The 21,563-nt window shown below is 46.1% G+C and overlaps 1 protein-coding gene across 2 annotated transcripts in view; it reads left to right on the forward strand.

Annotated features, from left to right (window-relative positions):
• The window catches only part of Trio (trio Rho guanine nucleotide exchange factor), a 199,644-nt gene that overhangs the window by 81,841 nt on the left and 96,240 nt on the right, over nt 1–21,563 (forward strand). For both annotated transcript variants that reach the window (XM_005386123.1, XM_013514974.1), the window contains exons 14-25: nt 448–614; nt 967–1,086; nt 2,249–2,440; nt 2,852–3,001; nt 4,537–4,651; nt 8,143–8,258; nt 11,492–11,614; nt 17,736–17,930; nt 18,026–18,141; nt 18,801–18,867; nt 19,432–19,541; nt 21,158–21,227. In XM_005386123.1, coding sequence (XP_005386180.1) covers nt 448–614; nt 967–1,086; nt 2,249–2,440; nt 2,852–3,001; nt 4,537–4,651; nt 8,143–8,258; nt 11,492–11,614; nt 17,736–17,930; nt 18,026–18,141; nt 18,801–18,867; nt 19,432–19,541; nt 21,158–21,227 — 1,541 coding nt within the window. The remainder of the gene's footprint in view (nt 1–447; nt 615–966; nt 1,087–2,248; nt 2,441–2,851; nt 3,002–4,536; nt 4,652–8,142; nt 8,259–11,491; nt 11,615–17,735; nt 17,931–18,025; nt 18,142–18,800; nt 18,868–19,431; nt 19,542–21,157; nt 21,228–21,563) is intronic.

The following is a 21,563-nucleotide window of genomic DNA, read 5'->3' on the forward strand; positions in this document are numbered from 1 at the left end:
TATGTTTTTCCAGCAGATGTCAGTAGCTACTATCAAAGGTAGCTGTGGGATTAGGAACTTACTCAGCAACACCCAGCACACTTTACTTATTTTACGTAAGGCAAATGAAGTACTTCCAAAGAGTAAATTGGATATTGACAAGAAACACAGATAAACAGGAGTTCACTCCTTTGTAAAGGCTGCTCTGTTGGCACTAAGTTGTCCACTGAGTCAGGGATTTAGGGAACAGGCTTGGTTAGATCATCTTCACCTTTTCTCATATGCGGTCATGCTGGGAGACACGGGTAAAAGTGTCTCTGCTAGGCCAGCCCTTGTGGATCCTCCCCGGGGCTCCTGGTGTGGCCCCAGCAGGTCCTTTCTCAAAGGCAGGCTATGTGTTGTATACCAGTTGAGCCCAGGTGGTCGAAGTGCTGGTCGAGTTCTGGGCTCTCCCCTCTGTGTCTGCAGGCGTGGAGCTGCTTTGTGATAGGGATGTGGATATGGCCACTCGAGTCCAGGACCTGTTGGAGTTCCTTCATGAAAAGCAGCAGGAGCTGGACTTAGCAGCAGAGCAGCATCGGAAGCACCTGGAGCAGTGTGTGCAGCTGCGCCACCTGCAGGCAGAAGTGAAACAGGTGAGCTGGGGACTGGCGGCAGGCAGGACTGAGGCTGGAGAGTCCTTCTGGGCCCAGAGCCTGGCACAGCTGTCCTGATAATAAGACGTTGCACTCCCCAGTACAGTGTCTGCTGTAGGCCAGTGGAGCCAGCCTGTTTTGACCTGTGTTTGCTGCCCCCGCCATCTGCTACATAGGATAATAGAGTTGTCCTCTCATCTCATGATCACATGCCCTTGAAGGCTCTCACTGAGCTAGCGGGTGTTTCAGAAATGAGCGTTTGAGACTACCTCATTGACCTAGTCCCCTTGCTAGTGTCTGCAGGATGCATTGGAAAGGCCACCACTTGGAGTTGCCCTGTGTCACGTTTCAGGTGCTGGGCTGGATCCGTAACGGGGAATCCATGCTAAATGCGGGGCTCATCACAGCCAGCTCACTGCTGGAGGCAGAGCAGCTGCAGAGAGAGCATGAGCAGTTCCAGCACGCCATCGAGGTAAGGGCTGCCTTCCCTACAGCTGACCTTTCTAGCCCCAGGACCAGCCTGCTACCCCTGCCCTGGTGGGAGCCACCTAGGGCTGGACTGGTAAAAAGTGGCCGTGCTTACACATCTTCCATAGACGGGGGCGAAGGCGGTGGTACAGTAGCCAAGGAGAATGCGGTAGCCTTGCGACAAAAGTCCGAGCAGCTAGGGGCCCTTTTGTCCTATAAGGCTGGCAGGATGCACTTCCTCCGGTCAGGAACATGTGGGAATCAGAAAGGCCAAATTGGATTGTGACTGAGGACTTTGTGTTACTGTCTTGTAGGCACATTCATGCCTTACACCCAGTCTCAACAAAGCGTGGGGCTGGGGTGCCTCAGCAAGCCCACAAGCGGACTGTAAGGTCACTTGTCAGCGCCTAACGCTGGCACCGGACCCTCCGGCCACTGCCTGACGCAGCAGCACTCAGCTGGACAAGGGTCAGCAGGGAGTCTTGGCCTTTCACATCCGCTCGCCTTCCCTCTCGGCAGACTGCTCCCCACTCAGCATTTCAGGTCTTCCTTGGAGGGTCCCTGACCTCAGCTCCTCGTGGACCTGCTGAGCGTGAGCGAGACTCTGACTGGATCTGCCTTGTGATTCCCTTTGGTTTATTACAGTAGGGCACAGACTGCCAGAGAACACAGTTGGCACATCCTTAGTTCCTTCAGTTTTCCTCTTTACTTTGTAAGGTCACAAGTTTTGAAAAACTTTTTCACTGAAGCCCAACACTTAAGTTGAAAATGAAAATAGAAAGCATTCACTCCCGCCACCTTTTCTGCACTTAACATTTACTTCCAGCAGCTTTTACGAGGAAGACCAATAGGAATAATGAACTCGTAACATTCCAACAAGGTTTTCAGAATAAGTCCATTCAGGGTCTTTCCTGCTGTGTCTCAAACTGAGAAGCCCACAGCTGAGACCCATTCTGGGAAGTCTTAATGCACTTCATCCCGCACTAGGTCAATATAAACTCGGTTGCTAGGCATAGAACCCTTTTTACTGACCCTTGTGCCGTGCTCTGTGAAGCACCCTGGTGAGCAGGAACCGAACTGGTTCTGTAAGTCATGAAGAACATCCCAGTTCCCAGTCAGAGCCCGGCACCCCTGCTAAACCAGGCTCGCATTTTCCCTGTGCCTAGAAAACGCACCAGAGTGCGCTGCAGGTACAGCAGAAGGCCGAAGCCATGCTGCAGGCCAACCACTACGACATGGACATGATCCGTGACTGCGCCGAGAAGGTGGCCTCGCACTGGCAGCAGCTCATGCTCAAGATGGAAGACCGCCTCAAGCTCGTCAACGCCTCTGTCGCCTTCTACAAGACGTCAGAGCAGGTCGGGGGCTCTTACATGCCTGTCGTTTACGTGTCTGTCACTACTGAGCCACTCGAGCAGGGAAAGACACCTTCTGGACTTACAGTTATTCTTGCTTCCTTGGGTATCCAAAGTTGGGTTGAAAAGCAGCCGAGAAAACAAGCTGTTCTCCTCCTCTTTAAATCTCTGACCTGAAACACGTCAGAAAGAGACAGGAACTTTAGTTCTGGTTTTGTTCCCGCTTTGAAATGCCTCCCTGGCAGCCATGTGGATTTCGCCCTCGTGCTGGGAAAGCCCCTGGCTGCTGCTGGGGTTTCCGTCCTTCCACTGCCACCTTCTTCCCCGAGCTGGTTGGAAGCGCTCTCAGCAGTGCTCCTGGGTGCTGTCGCATGCTGAGCGGTCTCTGAGACGGCAACTTCCTTCCCCTCACAGGTCTGTAGTGTCCTTGAGAGCTTAGAGCAGGAGTACAAGAGAGAGGAAGACTGGTGCGGCGGAGCCGACAAGCTGGGCCCCAACTCTGAGACAGACCACGTCACACCGATGATCAGCAAGCACCTTGAGCAGAAGGAAGCGTTCCTGAAGGTTTGTAGCTGGCACTGTTGGATCCCAGTGCCTCACTGAGGGCCACGTGCAGATCCGGCAGCATACTGGGGGATGCAGGAGGCGTCCTCACTGACTGTATGATGATACCACAGACTGCAGATGCTGCCTCGGGAGCAGTCAGCTCTTCCTAGGGAGGCCATGCCTTGCAGCTCCTGCATTGCGTGCAAAGGGAGTGGGGTTCTGGCGCCATCAGAAAGTTTGTTAACAAAAGACGATCTTGCATCTCTTTCTATATGTGCTTTATACTGTCTTTCTAGTTTCATGGAGAAAGAACTAGAAATCTATGTGAATAAGGATTGGTTAGGATTTGTAAGAACAAACGATTCTGGAGCTCTTACCCGGTGGCCGTACTGTAGCTAGTGAAGTTTATTTGAGCTGAAGTTATGGCTGGTTGAGAACAATTCCCGAATGATTCTGAGACAGAGAGGGTGATGGGTGGATGGGTGGATGGGTGGTTGATTTGGTGAAAAGCAAAACCTGTAGCTTAAAATAATCTGCCTGCAGAAATGCAGCCTCTTTAGGAATACAGGTTGTATCTCAGTGGAAGCAGAAGCACAAGGTGGGCCAGAGCAAGGCCTGGGCACGTCTGGCTTCTGGACCGGCCCCCGGCACCTCCCAAAGGGAGAGATCAATCACACTCAGAGGCTGGGTGCTGTCCTTCTGAGAAGCACAGCTGAGGACTTCGTCAATAGCGCTGTGTCACATTTTTTACACATCATATTTGGTCGTACAGAAGCCAAAGATGTGCCTTTAAACAGTTAAATTTTTTAAAGTGGTCAAAATCTTTAGAAATATTTGACACCAATGTGTCCCCATTGCATTCTTAAACTCTTAAAAAACTTTTTTCTGAGATTCTGCTTCCTACCAGCAGTTGGAACTGTTAAAAATAGGTGGGGTGTTTACTTTTCCTTAATGCCTTCTGAAGTTTGGTGTTTCCCATTGCTTCAGCATTCTGACCCTCAGACATATTTCCTGCTACATTTAATAACATTTGTTTCCTTTCTGAAGGGGACGATCTGACAGAACTATTGTTTAGTTTTGGAAAATAAATTGTGACTCTTTGAAAAATTATATCTAGCAACTGATTTGGGACTCCCACCACAGTGGTTTTCCTTTCGGGCAAGCTGGGAGAACCACTGTGCTTGCAGTCATTCATTGGGACTGTGCTGAACCAGACTTTAAAGCCGCCACCCCCGCGTTGTCACTGCTGTGTAAGTGCACTAAATGCCAGGCTTTGCGAGGGTATTTCAAGTAGAGGCATTGCATCTTGCCTCTCTTGTTCCAGAATCCATGTAGAATAGAAAACTGAATGTTATTTATTAATATAATTAAAGAAAATATTTAGATGAAATGACAAAAGAAAAATAATTACAGAATGTAAGCACCAGTTGGCCAGATGATTACGTGGTTAAATGTTGTTATGTTAGATCCATACGCCGCTTTCCTCCCTGTACCTTGTACTCAGAACGTTGGTGTAAGTCACGCGAGCGGCACTGTCCCCCACCCCTCCCTAGGCGTGCACGCTTGCCAGGAGGAACGCCGACGTCTTCCTGAAGTACCTGCATAGGAACAGCGTGAACATGCCGGGCACGGTGACGCACATCAAAGCTCCGGAGCAGCAGGTGAAAAGTGAGTACGTGGCGGCCGCTGGGCTCGTGCAGGTGTTCCCTTCAAACATCCCTTCCACATTCAGGAAGTCTGCGTCAGTCCTCTCAGCTTAGTGATACGATACTAACGAAATCTATGGTCCAGCAATAGATGACCAAGTTGATAGTGTATTGACTAAGTGGAAGATTATAATCAGGAAGTCTGTCCTTGAGGCTATATATTGCTATAAACTATTCGTTAAGGTAAATGAACGTATAAATAAGAGAAAAAACAACAAAGAAAACCAGAATTACCCACAAGGAAAATATTTTTTAAAGTTAAGTCAAGAATGTATGTAACGGGACTCCACCTGGATCCCCTACCCTTATGCAGGGTAGCTTTCTGTCTTCTGCTTTTTCCTCCTTACAAATAAAGTGTCTTCCTAAAATAAAACAAAAATAAAAAGTTGTGTACCAGTGGGAGAGTGAGTCAGGAGGACTGAGTTCCGGACCACCAAGGACTGCAAAGCCAGACCCTGTCGCAAAAGAAATTATAATAATACTTTGTAAAAGGTTACCAATTTTATAGACTTAAGGAATAATTAATAAAATTGCAATATATTACATAGTTTAGTATCATTTGAGTATAAAAATCTTTAAAACCATTTATACATCTGTATGCAAATACATAGAGAAACATCTAGGAAAATAGATACTAGGGTGTAAATAATAATATTGGTGTGGTTGAAAAGAAAAATGAAGTACAAAGTAAATAATGAGCTTTACCAAGGTCACATAACCAAGGTTGAGTTTTATAAGAAAGAAATTGTGATAATCACTTAATACATGATTCATCACACACTTAACCACAACAAAGAAAAGACTGGCGAAAACGTTACATTCCATTCTGCTCTCGGTCTGTCCGGCTTGTTGGTTAGCCGGCCCAGGGCCCCTTCCCTACACACTGGCCCCGCCCTCCAGCCCTGTCCTTGAGACCCGCATTTGTTAATTGTTGGACTCTGATTCTTGGAAAACCTCTGACTAACAAGGGCAGCCGCTTTAAAGCGTGGACGAGTCTTTGCCTGCGATTTTTACTGCATTAAGAATAAGCTTACTTGGCTCGTTACACATAAAAATTAATTTCCTTTTTCCCATCTCTTCGTATTGCTTTTACCTATTGATGTTTCCTTTTCTCTAATCAAAGACATGACTGCCCTATTACAAATGTGACATTGTGTCTGTGTGTGAGAAGTAAGTGTGTCTCATGTCCTCACTCACTAGGAATTTCTTGTGCACTTGCTGTTGTATATTAGCGTGCCAGGTGGCGTGGAGAGTCCAGAAGGAACTGTTCTGTTTCTCCCGCAGCATGCTTGGGGGCAAAAGGTGTATGTGCAAAACAGTGCTGTAAATCCGCACAGGGTGACGGTGACAGAAAGGCAAGGAGTTAGACACATGGTCTGAGGCTGTCCCGGGAGCTTAAGGAAGCCCTAAGTCCAGGCCAGAAGCTAGCACCCTGCTCAGCTGCTTGCTTTCAGAAGTTAGTACCAGCTCAGGGAGAGACTATGGAAATGAGACCAGATGATGCCCTGGTTTAGAGGAATTTTTATATGTAGTATTTTCATGTAAGTAGTTTAATTTTTTTTGCAAACTTCAGAGTTTTAATTCAGTACACTACATTAGCACACCTGCTGAGTGGAGCGAAGGTCACACAGATGGCTGTGGGCCTGTGCACAAGTGAACCCAGGCCTTTCCAGCTCTTTCTCACAAAACACGCAGCCTGCTGGGAACCGGCTGGGGTTAGGGGAAAGTGTACTGTTTTTAAGGTTTTCGAGTATTGCAGAAGTGTATTTAAAGTATATATACACATATACACAGTCTTACCTAAGTTCTTTGCCAGGACATTTTTATACATCCTGTCTATACACGTATCACATATATGTAGAGAAATACAGATCTGGTCCTACCCCTGTCCTGCTTTCTCATTTTTTATGGCAATGAGCCTATGTTTCCCGTCAGCATGCTTCCTTTACAGTACTAATGCACCTCATTCTTCTCTCTGTATCCAAATGTAGAATTCAGTCTTTCGAGTGTTAGACCCAGCATTTCTGTAATTCACTTCACTTGTTGCTGGTTGAAGGGCTCATACTTCACTGCTAGTGTCTCACTGTTCCCTCAACATTCAGTGTTCGTGCATCTTGGTTCAAATAGTGTTTGGGGGTGTGTGTTTTTGTTTCTGTTTTTTTGAGATGGGGTCTCGCTATGCAATTCAGGCTGGCCTTGAATTCACTTTGTCGCCTGGGCTGGCCTGAACTCACCGGGATCCTCCTGCTCAGCCTCCTGAGTGCTAGGATTATAGGCGTGCACCACCACGCCTAGCTCGAATAGCTTTGACTTTTTGCATAGGCAACATTTGTCTGAAAAGGAAATTCCTGGCTCTAAGATACCCACGTTTTCGTTGTCATTGCCCATTACCAAAGTGCTCTCTGCTGCCTCAGACATTCTGTCCTCAGTGTCGATCATGAGTACCTGTTCCCACTGCTCTTTCAAAAAGTGGTACCAGTCCTTCTACAAAAACAGCGGAAGACGGTTTCATTGTAAATGTGGTGAACTTTACAGCTGGGAGTGATTTTGTGGGAGAGCATGTGATTTATAGGTACAAGGCCTGGGTTCAGTGTCCAGCAACCAAAGAGAGAAAAGCAGAGACAGGCGTGGTGGCACACACCTGTGATGTCATCACTCGGGAGGCTGAGCCCAGAGAATCACCACGAGTTCAGAGCCAGGCTAGGCTCCATAGTGATTGCCAAGCCAGCCCGAACTACTACAAGGCAAGAGCCTGTCTCACACCCACACCTCCACCCCGCAAAAAAGAAAAGAAAATGTCAACCTCATATTTGTCTACTTTGCTCATTTTCTAATTGATCTTTGTCTTCTGTTGACTATTAATTAATCTCATATGTTTTATATGTTCCCAATAGTTTTTCCTGACTTTTTAATTTGTATACTATTTGGATGGCAATATTTGATAATTATTGTTTGATTGCTACATTTTTAATGTGTATGTAATAAGAGTTTTTTACCTTTGTAGCTTCATGTTTCTCTGCTTCCATAGTTGCTTATTTCATGTCCTTCTTCTAAGAGTTTGTTTTAAAAAAACTTGTTTTCTTCTAGTGCTCTATTTCTAAATGCCACCTTTATTATACAGTACATTTCTTCCTCAGAGGACTTCAGTGGTTTAGATCAAAATACCTGAGTGACATTTTCCAACCATGGTAGGGTAACTCAGCAGAAGGTTACCTTTGTGTATGGCCCTAATCCAGTTAACCTGGGTGCTATAGACTGACCTGACATCTCCACTGCTCTCTTCTGCAACAGTAAAAACTGATGCAGGAATGAGGAGCGTGGTTGACGTGCTCTGTGGGTAAAAGTCCAAGGTTCAGTTGGTTCCTTACCTGGCATTCCGTCTTTCTGTGGTATTTTCCGGATGTCTTAGTGGATTACAAGCACCAACGTGCACCTTTTTCTTTCTTCCCTCAGATATCTTGAATGAACTCTTCCAGCGGGAGAACAGGGTATTGCATTACTGGACCATGAGGAAGAGGCGGCTGGACCAGTGCCAGCAGTATGTGGTCTTTGAGAGAAGCGCCAAGCAGGTCAGTGCAAGCCTGGCTCACACACCCTCCCTTCTGGCTCATGTCGCCCCCTACCAGACAGACACCCTGAAGGCCACTTGCTAGTGCCCGGGCAGTCTCACCTTTTCCCTAGTAGCGTGTTAGAAAAATGGAGCCCCGTGACCTGGGGAAGGTGTGTCACTCAGTATTTTTGACTCTGCGCAAGTGTGCTGTTCAGCTTCCCCCACCTGTCTTCACCTCACATTACTGCCCACAAACAAGCGTTCATAACGAGTACTACTTTAAAAAGCTTTGTGGAGTCTTAGTTCTGTGCTTGTGTAAATACAGCGGGTGGGTTTTTTTTCTATATTTTGCTGTACTTCACGTTTTTAAGACAGTTTTATTCTTTAGGTAAGTAGAGTCAAAATTAATTAGGGACTGTTCTAATAATTCGCAGTAGTCAATCAAAAACGGCTCTCGGCTTTTAGCCAAGACCGAGGCATCAGGGCTACACTGGGAGAGCCCTGCTGCAGCTCCTGTGGGAGGCAGTGCGTTGTCACCGAGGGTGCAGCCCGTTTCCTCCCGTCTCACATGCTCAGATTCCTGTCGCTCCTCTTTGAACCTGCATACTGTTCGTTCAGAACTAGGGGATGGAGGGAAACACGGCAGAGAAGGCGGGCCCCTCACCTCCGTGTGTCACCCCTCATCCTCCATGCAGTGGGCTCCAAGTCACTCGGGGACCCGCGGTGGTGACCCACTTCCTCACCTCAACCCAGACCCGAGCGGCCCGCAGAATCCACTCGCAGCAGCGCGTGGCCTGGCACAGAGGAAGCATTCGGTAACATCCTTGTAGCCCAAGAAAAGTTAACTGCTGCCCAGCTTCGCCTTTCCCCACAGAAAGGAAGCGGACTCTTCCCGTTCGCTGCGTTGGTCTTGCAGGGGCACCCATGCCCAGACCTGCTTAGTTTCCAGAGACCAAAAGCTGGGGTCCCTGGCTGTGGACCTGCAGCCAGGTGGCTTTCTCTCAGCTTGGCTGACTTCACCAATGCGGTAGTCCCATCCCTGCAGGGAGAGTGGCAAGCAGTTACATTGGCTTTTCTGATCACTGCATTTAAATATTATTCAGGCATACTTCACAGTTATTGGAGGCCTGCTTCAGTGTCTAACCAGAGGTGATGTTCTCTTTTCTCATATATCTGTATTGCCTCTGTTGAAAGGCAAGGTATCACTCAGCTAGAGAGAAGCCAAATCATAAATAATTTCTTGACAGAGAAAGATGAGCTTGTAGCATTGCGGAGGATGACCCGTCGGCCCTGTGGCCCTCTTGACTTCCACGTTGTGCATAATCGCAGTACTCAGTAAACACTGGTTACTTAGAGCGCGCGGGTCCTGGAGACTGGACCTCACCGGGTTTGTAGCTCTCAGTGCAGTGCACCGAGGTTATTGCATGGACGCCACCGTCCCCAGTGGGAATGTGCAGAAGTGGCAGGTCACCTCCCTGCTGCTTCCCTCTTTCCCGCCCTCCTGCCTGTGTCCACTTCCGAATGCTGGCGATCTCAGGCCCAGTTTGCGCTCCGTGTTGCTCTTCCCTCTCCGCTCTCTGAGGTGTCTCCCAGCCCTGACCTCCGTTGCAGGCCTCCAGACTTACGGGTCCCAGGTGCCTCGTTGGCACATCACGCCTCCACTCAGGAGTCCCTGTGCCCCATGACCCTGCTTGTGGCACTCGCTTAGCAGCGAGGAACTGCGCTGTGCCGCCTCCTGGCTTCCCCTCATCTTCCCACCTTCGCACCTTGAGACCGGGGTGCCGACCGTCCAGGTGTCTCAGCTCTGCCCTCCCGTCCTCCCCCGCCGAACCCTGGCCTCAGCTGGTTCACTCACTGCCCTACAATTCCTTTTCCACACAGTAGACACATTGGCTTTCAGAAAGAAAGAAAAGCTCCGCCTGCACCTGCAAGGCCCTCCTCCCTCCTGCACAGCCCCTCTGCCTTCCTGTTCTGCAGCCGGCCGGCCAGCTGAGTGGCCCTGCTCACAGCTGTGAAATCCCCGGGCCCCTTGGCTGCTCCTCAGCCCCAGGGCCCAGCTTAGACCCCACCTCCCCGACCTCCTCCTGAGCAGGTCCTCTCGGTACCATCCCTGCTGCTGCCTTCCCAACCTGCTCTTCCTTTGTGTCCTCTTTTCTGGTCTACGGGCTTAGGGTCTGGGCTTCTCTTACTCCCTGGGACCTCAAGGCATCTGGCTCTATGGTAGACACTCAGGCTTATTTGCTGCATGAATGGAGAAGTCGGGGGCTCTGAATAAACAATGGACATGACCTCATGTGTGGTAGCCGTACTCAGCATGATGAACATAAATTCCCAGCCCGGAAGCTGGACATTCCCATGGGTGAGGTTCCTTCTCATTCAGTGCTGTGAAGATGCTACCACTGCAGTGATGTAGTGATAAGGACAGCAATGTGTCTGCAGCAAGCCGGCAAATTATCAGGGACACTTGAGTTACCAACAGCAGATAGGCACTTGTACATTCTTTATCTTTAGTGTGACTTTTTAGATATGTGTATATTTCTGTAAGTCTGATGGTCCTTCGGGTCGTGTGTAGGAGAAGCTTCCCTCACAGCGACAAGGGAATATCCAACAGAACTCTCGCTGCACTGGCCCCTTCTCTCCGGGTGTCATCGCATCTGTGCTGTGGTAGTTACATCATGTCACGCCTTCTGCCGGTGCCTCACAGTGGTGTGTTTCTGTGATGTGGAGGGATCTTCTGCAGTACACCCCTCAAAGCAAGTAGGAGATGCAAGCTTGAGTGCTCCAGGTGGACACAGGTGCAGGAGGAGAGGCCAGAGGTGGCGGTTGAAAACGGGAAAGGCGCACACACACTGGTTCTTTTTTAAGCTGAACCACCCAGTAGGACTCTCTGGTTTTAGCAACACGAGGGTCTGGATGTTTAGCCTAGCAAGTCTTTGAGACCGCCCTTGACCCACACCTTCTCTGTCTTCTTTAAAAAGGGCTTGGTGGTGGTCACTTTGATTGTACTGTTGTTTTACCTTCGGTTCATCATTATAAGAAACTCTTGAACTTTTTATTGTTGCCATAAAAGTGGCAACATTACTTTCGCCAGTGCCCTATTTTTTTTTCACTTTCAAATTGTAATAACTCATTCAGAAATGTGTCTCTGTCCAAGGGAATATTTCTTGATGCGTGCCAGTCTTGGCTTATGTACAAGAGATACTCAGAAATTTGGACTTCGCTCACAAACATTTTGCATTCCTTCTCTCCTAGGCTTTAGAATGGATCCATGACAACGGGGAGTTCTACCTTTCCACACATACCTCCACGGGGTCCAGCATACAGCATACCCAAGAGCTGCTCAAAGAACACGAGGAGTTTCAGATCACAGCAAAGGTGAGCTCAGGGACAGCAGGCTTCTGGGTAGAGGCCTGCACGCCTGCCGGGCTTTTCCCAGGTGGAGCTCAAGGACATCCTTTAGAGACACCCTGGGAAACTGGGAAGCAAAGCGGGTGCGCAGGGTGTTGCCCCGCGAGCACTTAGGTGAGGAGGCCCTCCCTTCCCCCTGCTGTCCCTTTGGTCGTCACAGTCACCCCCTCTGCTCGCAGCATCTGAATCTTCTGACTCGGATTTCTCCGAGTACTTCAGCTCACTCCCTTTTTCATCCCTCCCTTTCATTATTCCTTTTCTCTTTTTCTCTCTTACTTGCTCTCCAGGCTGTTTTGAGTGCTTGCTGCTTTTTACAGAACACTCTTGAGTGTTGCCAGCCTGACCTTGAAGAATTCTGTGGGCGTTTCCGTCCTTGTCTTTAGCCGGTGAGAAAGTGGCCCCGCTCACCATGCTGCCCCCGTCACAGGGTGCTCTGTATTTTCGGTTAGCAGCTCTTCCTGGGTCTGCAAGCCTGTAGTCGCTCTCACTTGTCTCTAAAAAGTCAAGCTACAATTACATACTTAACTATGTAGAGTCACATCTTTATGGCATATACAGTGTCTGTGAGTAAGTAGGAATTTTTTTTAAGATGTAAGAATGCACACATGGACATGAATGTTTCCCCAGGTGTGTAACTACAGGAGCTATTTCTTCTGTCTCAAAACAGTTTCGAGATTCTTTTGTTTCCTTGCCCTTTTTTTGTGCGTGTGCTTGCAGCTCTTCATAAATGTGCTCATCCTGGGGAACGGGAGCATGTGTGCAGCGTCTTAGTCCTTCCTACCGCTGCTCCCCTCCACGCCTCCCATCTCTGAGGTACTTTTAGGGTTACACTCTCCACTCTCAGCCTTTGGTTTGTTTGTTGTTTTTTAAAGTTTGTGATTACTTATTCTTTGAAATATTTTCAGAAGTGCCTCCGATTTTGATGATAGTCTTGAGTTTTTAAGAGAAGCTGAGAATTCAGACTTAAGAGTGGAAAAGAAAAGACCTAAGTAAATAGTATATTTTGGTTATAAAGCAATGTTCTTATACAATAACCCAAATGATCATCTCCTGTGGCCCTTAGCCTGGCTTCGAAAACTTACCAAAGAGGAATTTTTAAATCCCTTGGAGTGACAGTAGCTACTTTGTATTATGTTGATGTGTGCATTTTTAGGCTTTCTGTAACCGTTTCTCCGGCTGTTATCACTCCTCACCCACGCTGTAAGTTCATTTCCCATCAACCTTGAGGGTGCTGGGCCGGGAGTCCCTGGCCCTTGGTCCAGACCACCACTGGCCGGTAGGGCTACCAAGACTGACTGCTTCCCTGGGGTAAAGAGAAGACCTGGCCCCAGGTGGGACTCAGGGAAGCTGGGAGCCACAGCTGCCCCCAAGGACCCAGAGCACTCGGGACAGCTGAGCCGTCCTGCATGTGCAGGTGAGGAGTGTGACCTTTCCTTCCTCCAGGTGTGCCACTCGCTGGGCAGGCACACTTCCTGTTTTTGTTAGTATTTAGATATCTAGTAGTAGTCGGCAGGTGTAAGATCTATTCTTAGTTCTTTGAACACCCTTGACTTTTTTTTGGTTTTTCTCTGGTACCGGGAATTGAACTCACGACCTTGTGCTTGCCTGGCAGGCTCTGTGTCGCTGAGCTAAATCCCCAGCCCCAAACACCCTTGATTATAAAGGCATTAAGTGCACACCTAACAGAGCACCCAGGGAAGAGTGAGATTGCGCCTGTCACTGCTGCTCCACCCCACAGGGGCGCCGACTGGCGCCAGGCACGTAGAACAGAACATGATGACAGTGGAGCATATAGGAAGGAGTTTCTCCATTATTCCCAAATGTTCCTTTTCCTCAAGCCCGAGGTGTGATTATTAGAAATTTAGGTAAGAATAGGCGTGTTTTTTATTCTTGTTCTTTGGTAACAAAACATGTAACTGTAGATAACACTGGATGTTTCTATTTCCCAAATACAGAAAACTGTTTCTTTTGTTAGGTACATTTTATTATATCAGGGGAACTTGGAGATTTGGAAAAAGCATGCCTGTCTTTCTTAGCATTTGTTTTCGCTGGTTTTTGCCTGCCTCTCTCTGAAACAGAGAGCACCTGCTTTGGTGTTTGGAGATGTCTTGAATATCCACGATGGAATGAGGCTTCTTGTGCTCCTTCTGTCATCCTGTGTTAGTGTCTTCTAGGAAGCTTTTAGAGAATCTCTAGTTCTGACAGGACAGTCTTCCAACCCAATTGTTAAAATTAATCTTAGAACATTTTTAGCATCAAGGAAGATAAAGCTATAAGGCTAAGCAAAAAGTCTCTTGCCCCTATCTTAAATAAGACCTAACTCTATTCCTTTGTGACTCCTACTGCAGTAATGTCTCCAAGTATCATACAAGCACCCTCTGCGTCCAGGTCCTGGGTATTTACTCAAAAATGGCCTTTTGTCTTCACCCCAGACAAGGGGGAGGCCTAAGAAGGAACATTTGACGACTCGCCCCAAGCACACTGCAGCTTGAAATCTACTGTCTTACTGGATCATTTTAGAACTCTGCAGTCTTCTTTGCACATGGCCTCTGTGGTCCTGATTAGTACCTGTCCCAGCGCTCTGCCTTGTGCAAATGTGCCTGCACCCTCCGACTGTGTACCCTTCCTGTGTCCTGATCCCCAGGAACGTGATGAGCAGCCAGAGCTGTCTGGAGTGAGGAGACTTAATTAATTCAGTTCGCTTTTGTTTTGTCCATTCATCGATCTTGCCTCCCAAGGAAGTTGTTTGGTCATGTCATTTATATGCTTTGTAAATTAAAATCTACTTTGGTACCTGTTTCTAGAGTTAACAATAGATTAAGAAATAAAAGCCATTATTTCACTTTGAAAGACGTAGAAATTTATTCAGTGGTGTTCGATAGCCTGAAAAGAAATTTAAGTTGAATTCATATCTCACCTTGATACCAAGATAGATGCCAGAAGATTTTAATACCAGCAGCTTTTAATGCCAGCAATGAAAGCCTAAAAGTATTATACAACATGACAGGGTTTTTAAAAATATGTATCTTTGATGGGGAAGTTTGTCTAAACAAAACAAAACCAAACTCATGTAAGAAAAGATTAATAAATTCATTTACACAAAAATCTTTTAAAACTTAGGATAGTCCACTACATCCAAAGCCAAGGGTAGAAAGTAAATAGAAAAATCCAGAGCAGCTTATGTAACAAATAGCCAGTTTCCCAGTAGTAGAGATCTTTTACAAATCATTAAGAAAAAATGACGAAGAAAATGGACAAACGATAGTTAAAGACAGTCACAGGAAGGGAATTACAAGTGATTTTTGTTTGTTTGTTTGTTTGTGTTTGAGACAGGGTCTCACCGTGTAGTTCAGGCCTCAGCCTCCCAAGTGCTGGGATTACAGGCATGTGCTGCCACACCCGGCTACAAATGACTTCTAAAGACATGAGATTGTCAGCTTTATTTAAAATAAGAAGAATGTAAAAAAAGCCACACTGAGTTCTATTTTTAACCCAGTAGATTTCCAAAATTTAAAAACTGCATCATACGCTGTTGACAAGGCCCAGTGAGAATTGGGGTGACGCCTATGGACCCTCTGGCAATAGCTCCCCGCACCACACACACACACTTGATGCTTCGCCAACAGTTCTACCCCCTGAATGTGTGTTCCAGGCTGTACACTTAGACACAGGTCACATCACACACGAACAGGGTTCTTTCTCGCATCGTGGCTCCGGTCAGAGATTGTAAATGATGTGAAGGCCCTCAGTGGAGAGGTATTAACTTAGGAAACATCGATACAGTGAAATACAGTGCGCTCTAAGCCCAAAACTGCTTTTGTTGTGATAGGGAAGACTAAGACTTGTTAAGTTAAATACTAGGTATACAGCAGTGTTTATTGTATGCAAGCATTTATACAAAAATGTGCAGGAGTAAAGTACATGTATGCACACATATGCATTGAACCCAAGTGACATGAGAAGGTAGGGTGAGAAGAGTTTTATTTTGTATCTCTCTTTACCCTTAGAAATTGTAATTCTGTAATGTAGTTTTAGAATATCAATTAAAATTAAAATAAGCTAAGTTAGAAAAGGTTGGTGGATTGGCAGGTTTGTCGTGTATCACACCATTCACTCACTCATTTGTGTATTGTGTTGAGTCCCTCCTGTGCGCAGGATCTCAGTGCTTGGCGCATGGATTGCACGATCTACTTAGATAAACAACAATAACATGTGAAATGGATAACATATTTCTACATATAAAAGTGGTAAGAGAAGAAGCCTTTGTAAAAGGAGGGGCAGCAATCTTTTAACAGAGGGGTCAGGGAGGTCCTCTCTGAGAAGCCTTTGACTATCAGGTCAGCATCTTTTTGTTGTTTAAATGAAGTTTATGCCCTGAAGACTTATCCAGTTGTGCTTTCAAAAAATCTTTTTTGTTTTTCTAGTTTAATATAATTAATATCAGCCTATTGATCTAACATGTAGCTGGTATATTTTTGTGGTGTGTGTTCTACATATACAAAAATCTTCCCTTGGCTTTTTGGTGGTTTGTCTTCTGTTTTAATGCAGGCCAGCTACATGGCCTTTCGTTTACATCTTCACTTCTGAGTCTCCATCACTGAAAACACCTTGTACATAGATATAATTTAGAACATCTACCACAGGTGGCCTTTGAGACAGTGGAAGCAATATTAGTAAAGAAAACAAGCAAATATCTTTGACCTTTGGAGGTGACATTTTCACAGAGTGTGACAAGCAATAATCTTAACAAATGAATAAATTACACCCTCTGTTAGAAGACCACACGCAGCTGTTTGAAGGGCAGGCCAGGCTGGAAGGCAAGGTGCAGTTTTAAGGTGGTCCAGGGAAGACCTGTTGGGAAGGTGGCCTTTATTTGATCGGAAATGTGAGTGAGCCGTAGAGATAGCAAGGGGAGCAGTGTTCAGGAGGAAGCACCAGGAGAAGAGATTGTGAGCCGGGAGCAGGGCTCACGGGAACAGACACCCAGCCCGGGTGTTGCTATACAGTCTAAAGTATCGTGACAGCTTACTGGACAGGGTGCCCAGGGGTTCTGGTTCAAAACTTCCATTTCACAAAGACGGTGTATTTGGGTTTTGAATGCTGACCTTCTTACTTTTGGGTCTTTTTAAAGTCCATTTTCTGAATATTCATCATAAATATTCTCCAGTTAAAGCTTGACTGAGAAAAGAAGGTTCCATGACAGGAGAATAACTAACTTTGTAGAAAATGCATGTGTCTCAGAGAAAGCCTACTAATAATAGTCAGTGAAATGGGCATGACCAGAAAGTTGTGCTGAGAAATCGGCTGTCTATAAAACCTCAAGTGTTTTATTAACGTTTTGTTAACGTTACGAAAAGTGAATTACATGTAAACTTGGTCAGAGATCCTTTCTGTAGACATATAATAACCTTCTTGTGAGAGAGAGAATTTTCAAACAGGAACAAAAGTAAAACTACCTTTGTGAAGATAATTTCCTGAGTAGGGAATTTTTCTTTGTAGCTCCTGCGAGTTAAAGAAGTGCACGTCCGCTGTGGAGGAGCTTCCTTGGGGATTTGGTTGTGTGTCTACGAGGGCAGCAGCCTTTGTTCCACATGCTTTAGGAAAACCAAGTCATTTGTCTACTGGCCCTCAAAGAGCCGTAGGTGTAAATGGGCTCTTAGAATTAAGTGTGTGTAGAGCAGGGAGCTGTTTGCATGGTTGCTTTGAAACAAATACATACAGTATCCAAAGGGGGAGAGTAAGAGAATCGTAGAGACTACCCTGAGTGAGTTCTCATTCACTCACTCACTCATTCATTCATTCTGCAGGTTCTTACCCCTAAGCACCTACCAGATGAAGACATTGTTGACAGATAGTCTAGGTTCTTCCTTTGAGGTCCTAAAAATGCCACTCTTCTGTGGAAGAGCTGAAGAGAGACAGCCAATCTGGGAGGTGGGCTGGTTGGGCTCGGAGCCGCAGTCTATGCTTCTATCTCCAGCCATTTCCTCCCTCTGCCCAGGAGGTCAGACAGGTGGCCACTGCCTCTGTGTTTGGGTTTTTGACAATTGGGTTCATTTGCTTCACAATACTTTCCTGTTGTTTTTTGCAGCAAACCAAAGAGAGAGTGAAGCTATTGATACAGCTGGCTGATGGCTTTTGTGAAAAAGGGCATGCCCATGCAGCAGAGATAAAAAAATGTGTCACTGCAGTGGATAAGAGGTACAGAGATTTCTCTCTGCGGATGGAGAAGTACAGGACCTCTTTGGAGAAAGCCCTGGGGATTTCTTCAGATTCCAACAAATCGGTGAATTGTTTTGTACAGACTGAACAAGTCATGGTCTTCTTCCTATTGTCCTCTTTGCTGGTAGAATTAACTGGCTTCGTTGACTTGTTCCACAGAGTAAAAGTCTCCAGCTTGATATCATCCCAGCCAGTATCCCCGGGTCAGAGGTGAAGCTTCGTGATGCTGCTCATGAACTCAATGAGGAGAAGCGGAAGTCTGCCCGCAGGAAAGAGTAAGCCAGGCTCTCAGACCTCCCAGAGTTCACGGAAAAAGTGAAGGAAGTGTAGTTTGCACACACTGGCTTCTGTGTGTACATTGCCATCAACTCTTTAGTTGTTCCAAGTCTGGTCAGCTTTTGTAGCACAGACTTTGCTGGGCAGACTGTCCCTAATCCTTTGCTCAGTCTCGTGTTTGTCCTTGTGCCTCCCTTTTCTATGGGAAACTAGTAAAATGTGTTTAGAGGATAGCAGTCAGTAAACTGGACTGTAAATAATAGGATTCTCTTCTCAGAGGCACTTTTGTCCACCAGAGACATACAACAAAGTGAGGAGAGATTGGGGTTGTCATTGGTAACCATTGGCATCCAGGGGGAAGCCAGGGAAGCCGGTGCCCACCCCACAGCCTCCCCACACACCTGGATGCCTGGTACTGAGTTGAGAAGCCCTCACCTCTAGGTACCTCACTAAGATGCTTTCAAAACTTCTTTTTTCCTTTACAGTTAGTGGCTTGATACTGATGACTGTTCATCCATTCTTGATTTATTTTCCAAAGCCTTCACCTCAGTCCTTAGCTTTTAGAGCTTCCTTAGTTGCTAATCTCCGTGAACGTGAGTAGCAGAGTGAGTGAGCTTCCTGACTGTGAACTGAGCTGCTCTGTCTTACTCTGTCTAAGGTTCATAATGGCCGAGCTGATTCAGACCGAAAAGGCTTATGTAAGAGACCTCCGGGAGTGTATGGATGTAAGTAAGTTTTTCTTTTTCTTTTTTTTAACTTGTCCATTTGGATTGGGTTTAACCCTCTCTTTTGTTCCTACCTACTGGTGGCTCTTAGAGTAGTCACAGATTGTGAGTCATGTTCCTGCTCTTCTGTGCAGTTCTAGGCGTGTTTACTGCTCATTACAGAGATGACACAGCACTAAGCCACTCATTCTGCTCATCACATGCCGGCCTGGCTGCTGCTGTCTTTGTACAGAATTTTGCAGCAGCTTCAGACAGATGTGCCTGTAGTTATGATGGCAGCTGATCCTCAGGGCTATCATGATTAATATTTGCTGTACCTTGTGGAATAGGCTAATTTTAAAATTCGAACAGGGAATAAGTTTAGAGCCGAAAAGTACAAGACACTCTGTCACATGTGAATCTCAACTGAAGAGTTTTTTTAAAAGAAGAGTTTCACATGTTTTGTGAAAGGTTCCATTCTTAGATGTGCATTCATTTACTCATTGACTCTGAGTATGTACTTACAGGTGACAGGAATGGCTTTTTTTGAAATTCTGGCATTGACTTCTGTTTCCTTCCTGGCAGACCTACTTGTGGGAAATGACCAGCGGAGTGGAGGAGATCCCGCCTGGCATTGTAAACAAAGAGCTCATTATCTTCGGAAACATGCAGGAAATCTATGAGTTTCATAATAAGTGAGTGGCTTTGTCTTTTGAAAGTGGTTACTTTCGCAATCTGAATGTTGTGCTAAAGTTTCGTCATAAGAAACAATTGAACTATAGAGATTTCAGTGCTATTTTGTTGAAATTTGCATGAAGCCTATCAGTCCTTGTCCGGAGAGACTAACATTCTAGTGACTCCTTAATACAGAGTAGACATTATAGTTGTACTTAGATTCTGCAGAATTATGATTAGGAAACGGTAAAAATGTTAGTGTAAGAATCCCAGCTTCTCTCGGGTGACTTCTTACGGGAGAGGAGAGAAGCACTCCGCATGGGGCCACAGGCTGATGCAGTTCGGTCTTTCATGCTTAGGAGGGGAAGAGGAGCTGCGGAGGGAGCAAATGTGGTCTGGCCAACGTCCGACGGACTCTGCATTAGCCAAGGAGGCCTCTGATTTTATTTATTTTAATTCTTTATTCATGTACAATATTTATACATATTTATGAGTGTTAAGCTTTCATTCATGGATACATTAAATAATAGTTAACTCAGAGTATGTAGTATATCCATCACCTGAAACTTTTACGTTTTCTTTATGGTGAACATATTCAAATTGCTCTTTGTTGTTTTGAGATATTTAATGCGTAATGGTTCATTATACTCACCCTGTTATGCTATAGAATCCAGAATTTACTCCTCCTGTCCAGCAATAGCATGGTATTCATTGACCGACCCTTCCCTGCCATCCCTCCCCACAACTGTCCCCAGCCTCTGGTACCAGTGTTGTGTTTGGAACTTGTATGAGATCAACTTCGTTAGATTCCACTAGTGAGTGAGATCAAGCAGTGTTTATCTTCCTGTGCCTGACTTATTTCACTTAACGTGATGTCCTCTAGGTCCCTCTATATGGTCACAAATGAGATTTCATGCCTTTTTATGGCCGTTTCATTTGCTATAGCAACACAACAAAAACAAAAACAAGAAAATATCCTAGGAATAAATTTAACTTGAATGATGAAAGATGCCTACTATAAAAATACAAACCACTGATGCAAAAAGTCTTAACAGGACACAAGTAAATGAAAAGATAGTTCATGTTCATGGACTGGAAGAATTAGTATTGATAAAATATCCAAGTGCCCAAAGTGATCTGTGGGTGTATTGCCGTCACCATCAATATACCCATGATGTTCTGCACTGAGTTAGAAAAACTACCTTAAAACTTGTATGAATTTGATTTTAAGGTATAAAGAAAGCAGCAAGGACGCCCATTCCTTTAAGCAGAGTCTGCAAATCAGTAGCCAACCGTGCGCCAACACTGGGCCGCACTGGTGGGCCAGCTCAGCTCTCCTACACCTCAGTGGAAGGCACAGAAGTGCCTGATGAGTTCTCTGATTGAATGTTTACATCCCCAGATCCCATCCTTGCTTACCAAATGCCAGCATCTTCCTAGGAGTAAGCTGCTGGGTTGAGCTCTGATAGAAGGCTAAGTGGATTAACTGTTTTGAAAGAGTAAATTACCCTGGTCAAGAGCTACAAATTTGTTCTTCAAATCTAGAGGGCACAGATTGTTTTCATTTCCAGCATATCTCACTATTGAAATGTTTTTAAACCCCTTTATAATATGATAATGTTATTATTCTCTGCAGCATCTTCCTAAAGGAGCTGGAAAAATACGAGCAGCTGCCAGAGGATGTTGGACATTGCTTTGTTACCTGGGTAATGAAAACTCAGCTGCTTGTTCTTGCACTGTCGGGCGGTGGCACTGAAGGCACCTGGAAGGGATGCTGTTCATCTCTCCATCTCCGTCTTCTGTGGCTTTCTTTGCATACAGAGCAGTGAACTTGCCTCACACCATTGCATTGTGGGATTAGTGTTACTGTGAAGGAGTTTGCTTATTGGCAGTAGTGATGGTCTGAAACAGAACAGCCAATGTGCTGGGCCTGTGGTTCACCCTGAGGAGTCACTGTCCGTGGGTGGGAGTGGAGTGTCGTCCGGTCCACGGGGGAGGTAGATACCCAGAGGTCCGCCCAGACCGCTGTGGAGAGGGAGAGC

The sequence above is a fragment of the Chinchilla lanigera genome, unplaced genomic scaffold, assembly GCF_000276665.1.
Source record: "Chinchilla lanigera isolate Chin_1 unplaced genomic scaffold, ChiLan1.0 scaffold00025, whole genome shotgun sequence".
Taxonomy (NCBI): Eukaryota; Metazoa; Chordata; class Mammalia; order Rodentia; family Chinchillidae; genus Chinchilla; species Chinchilla lanigera.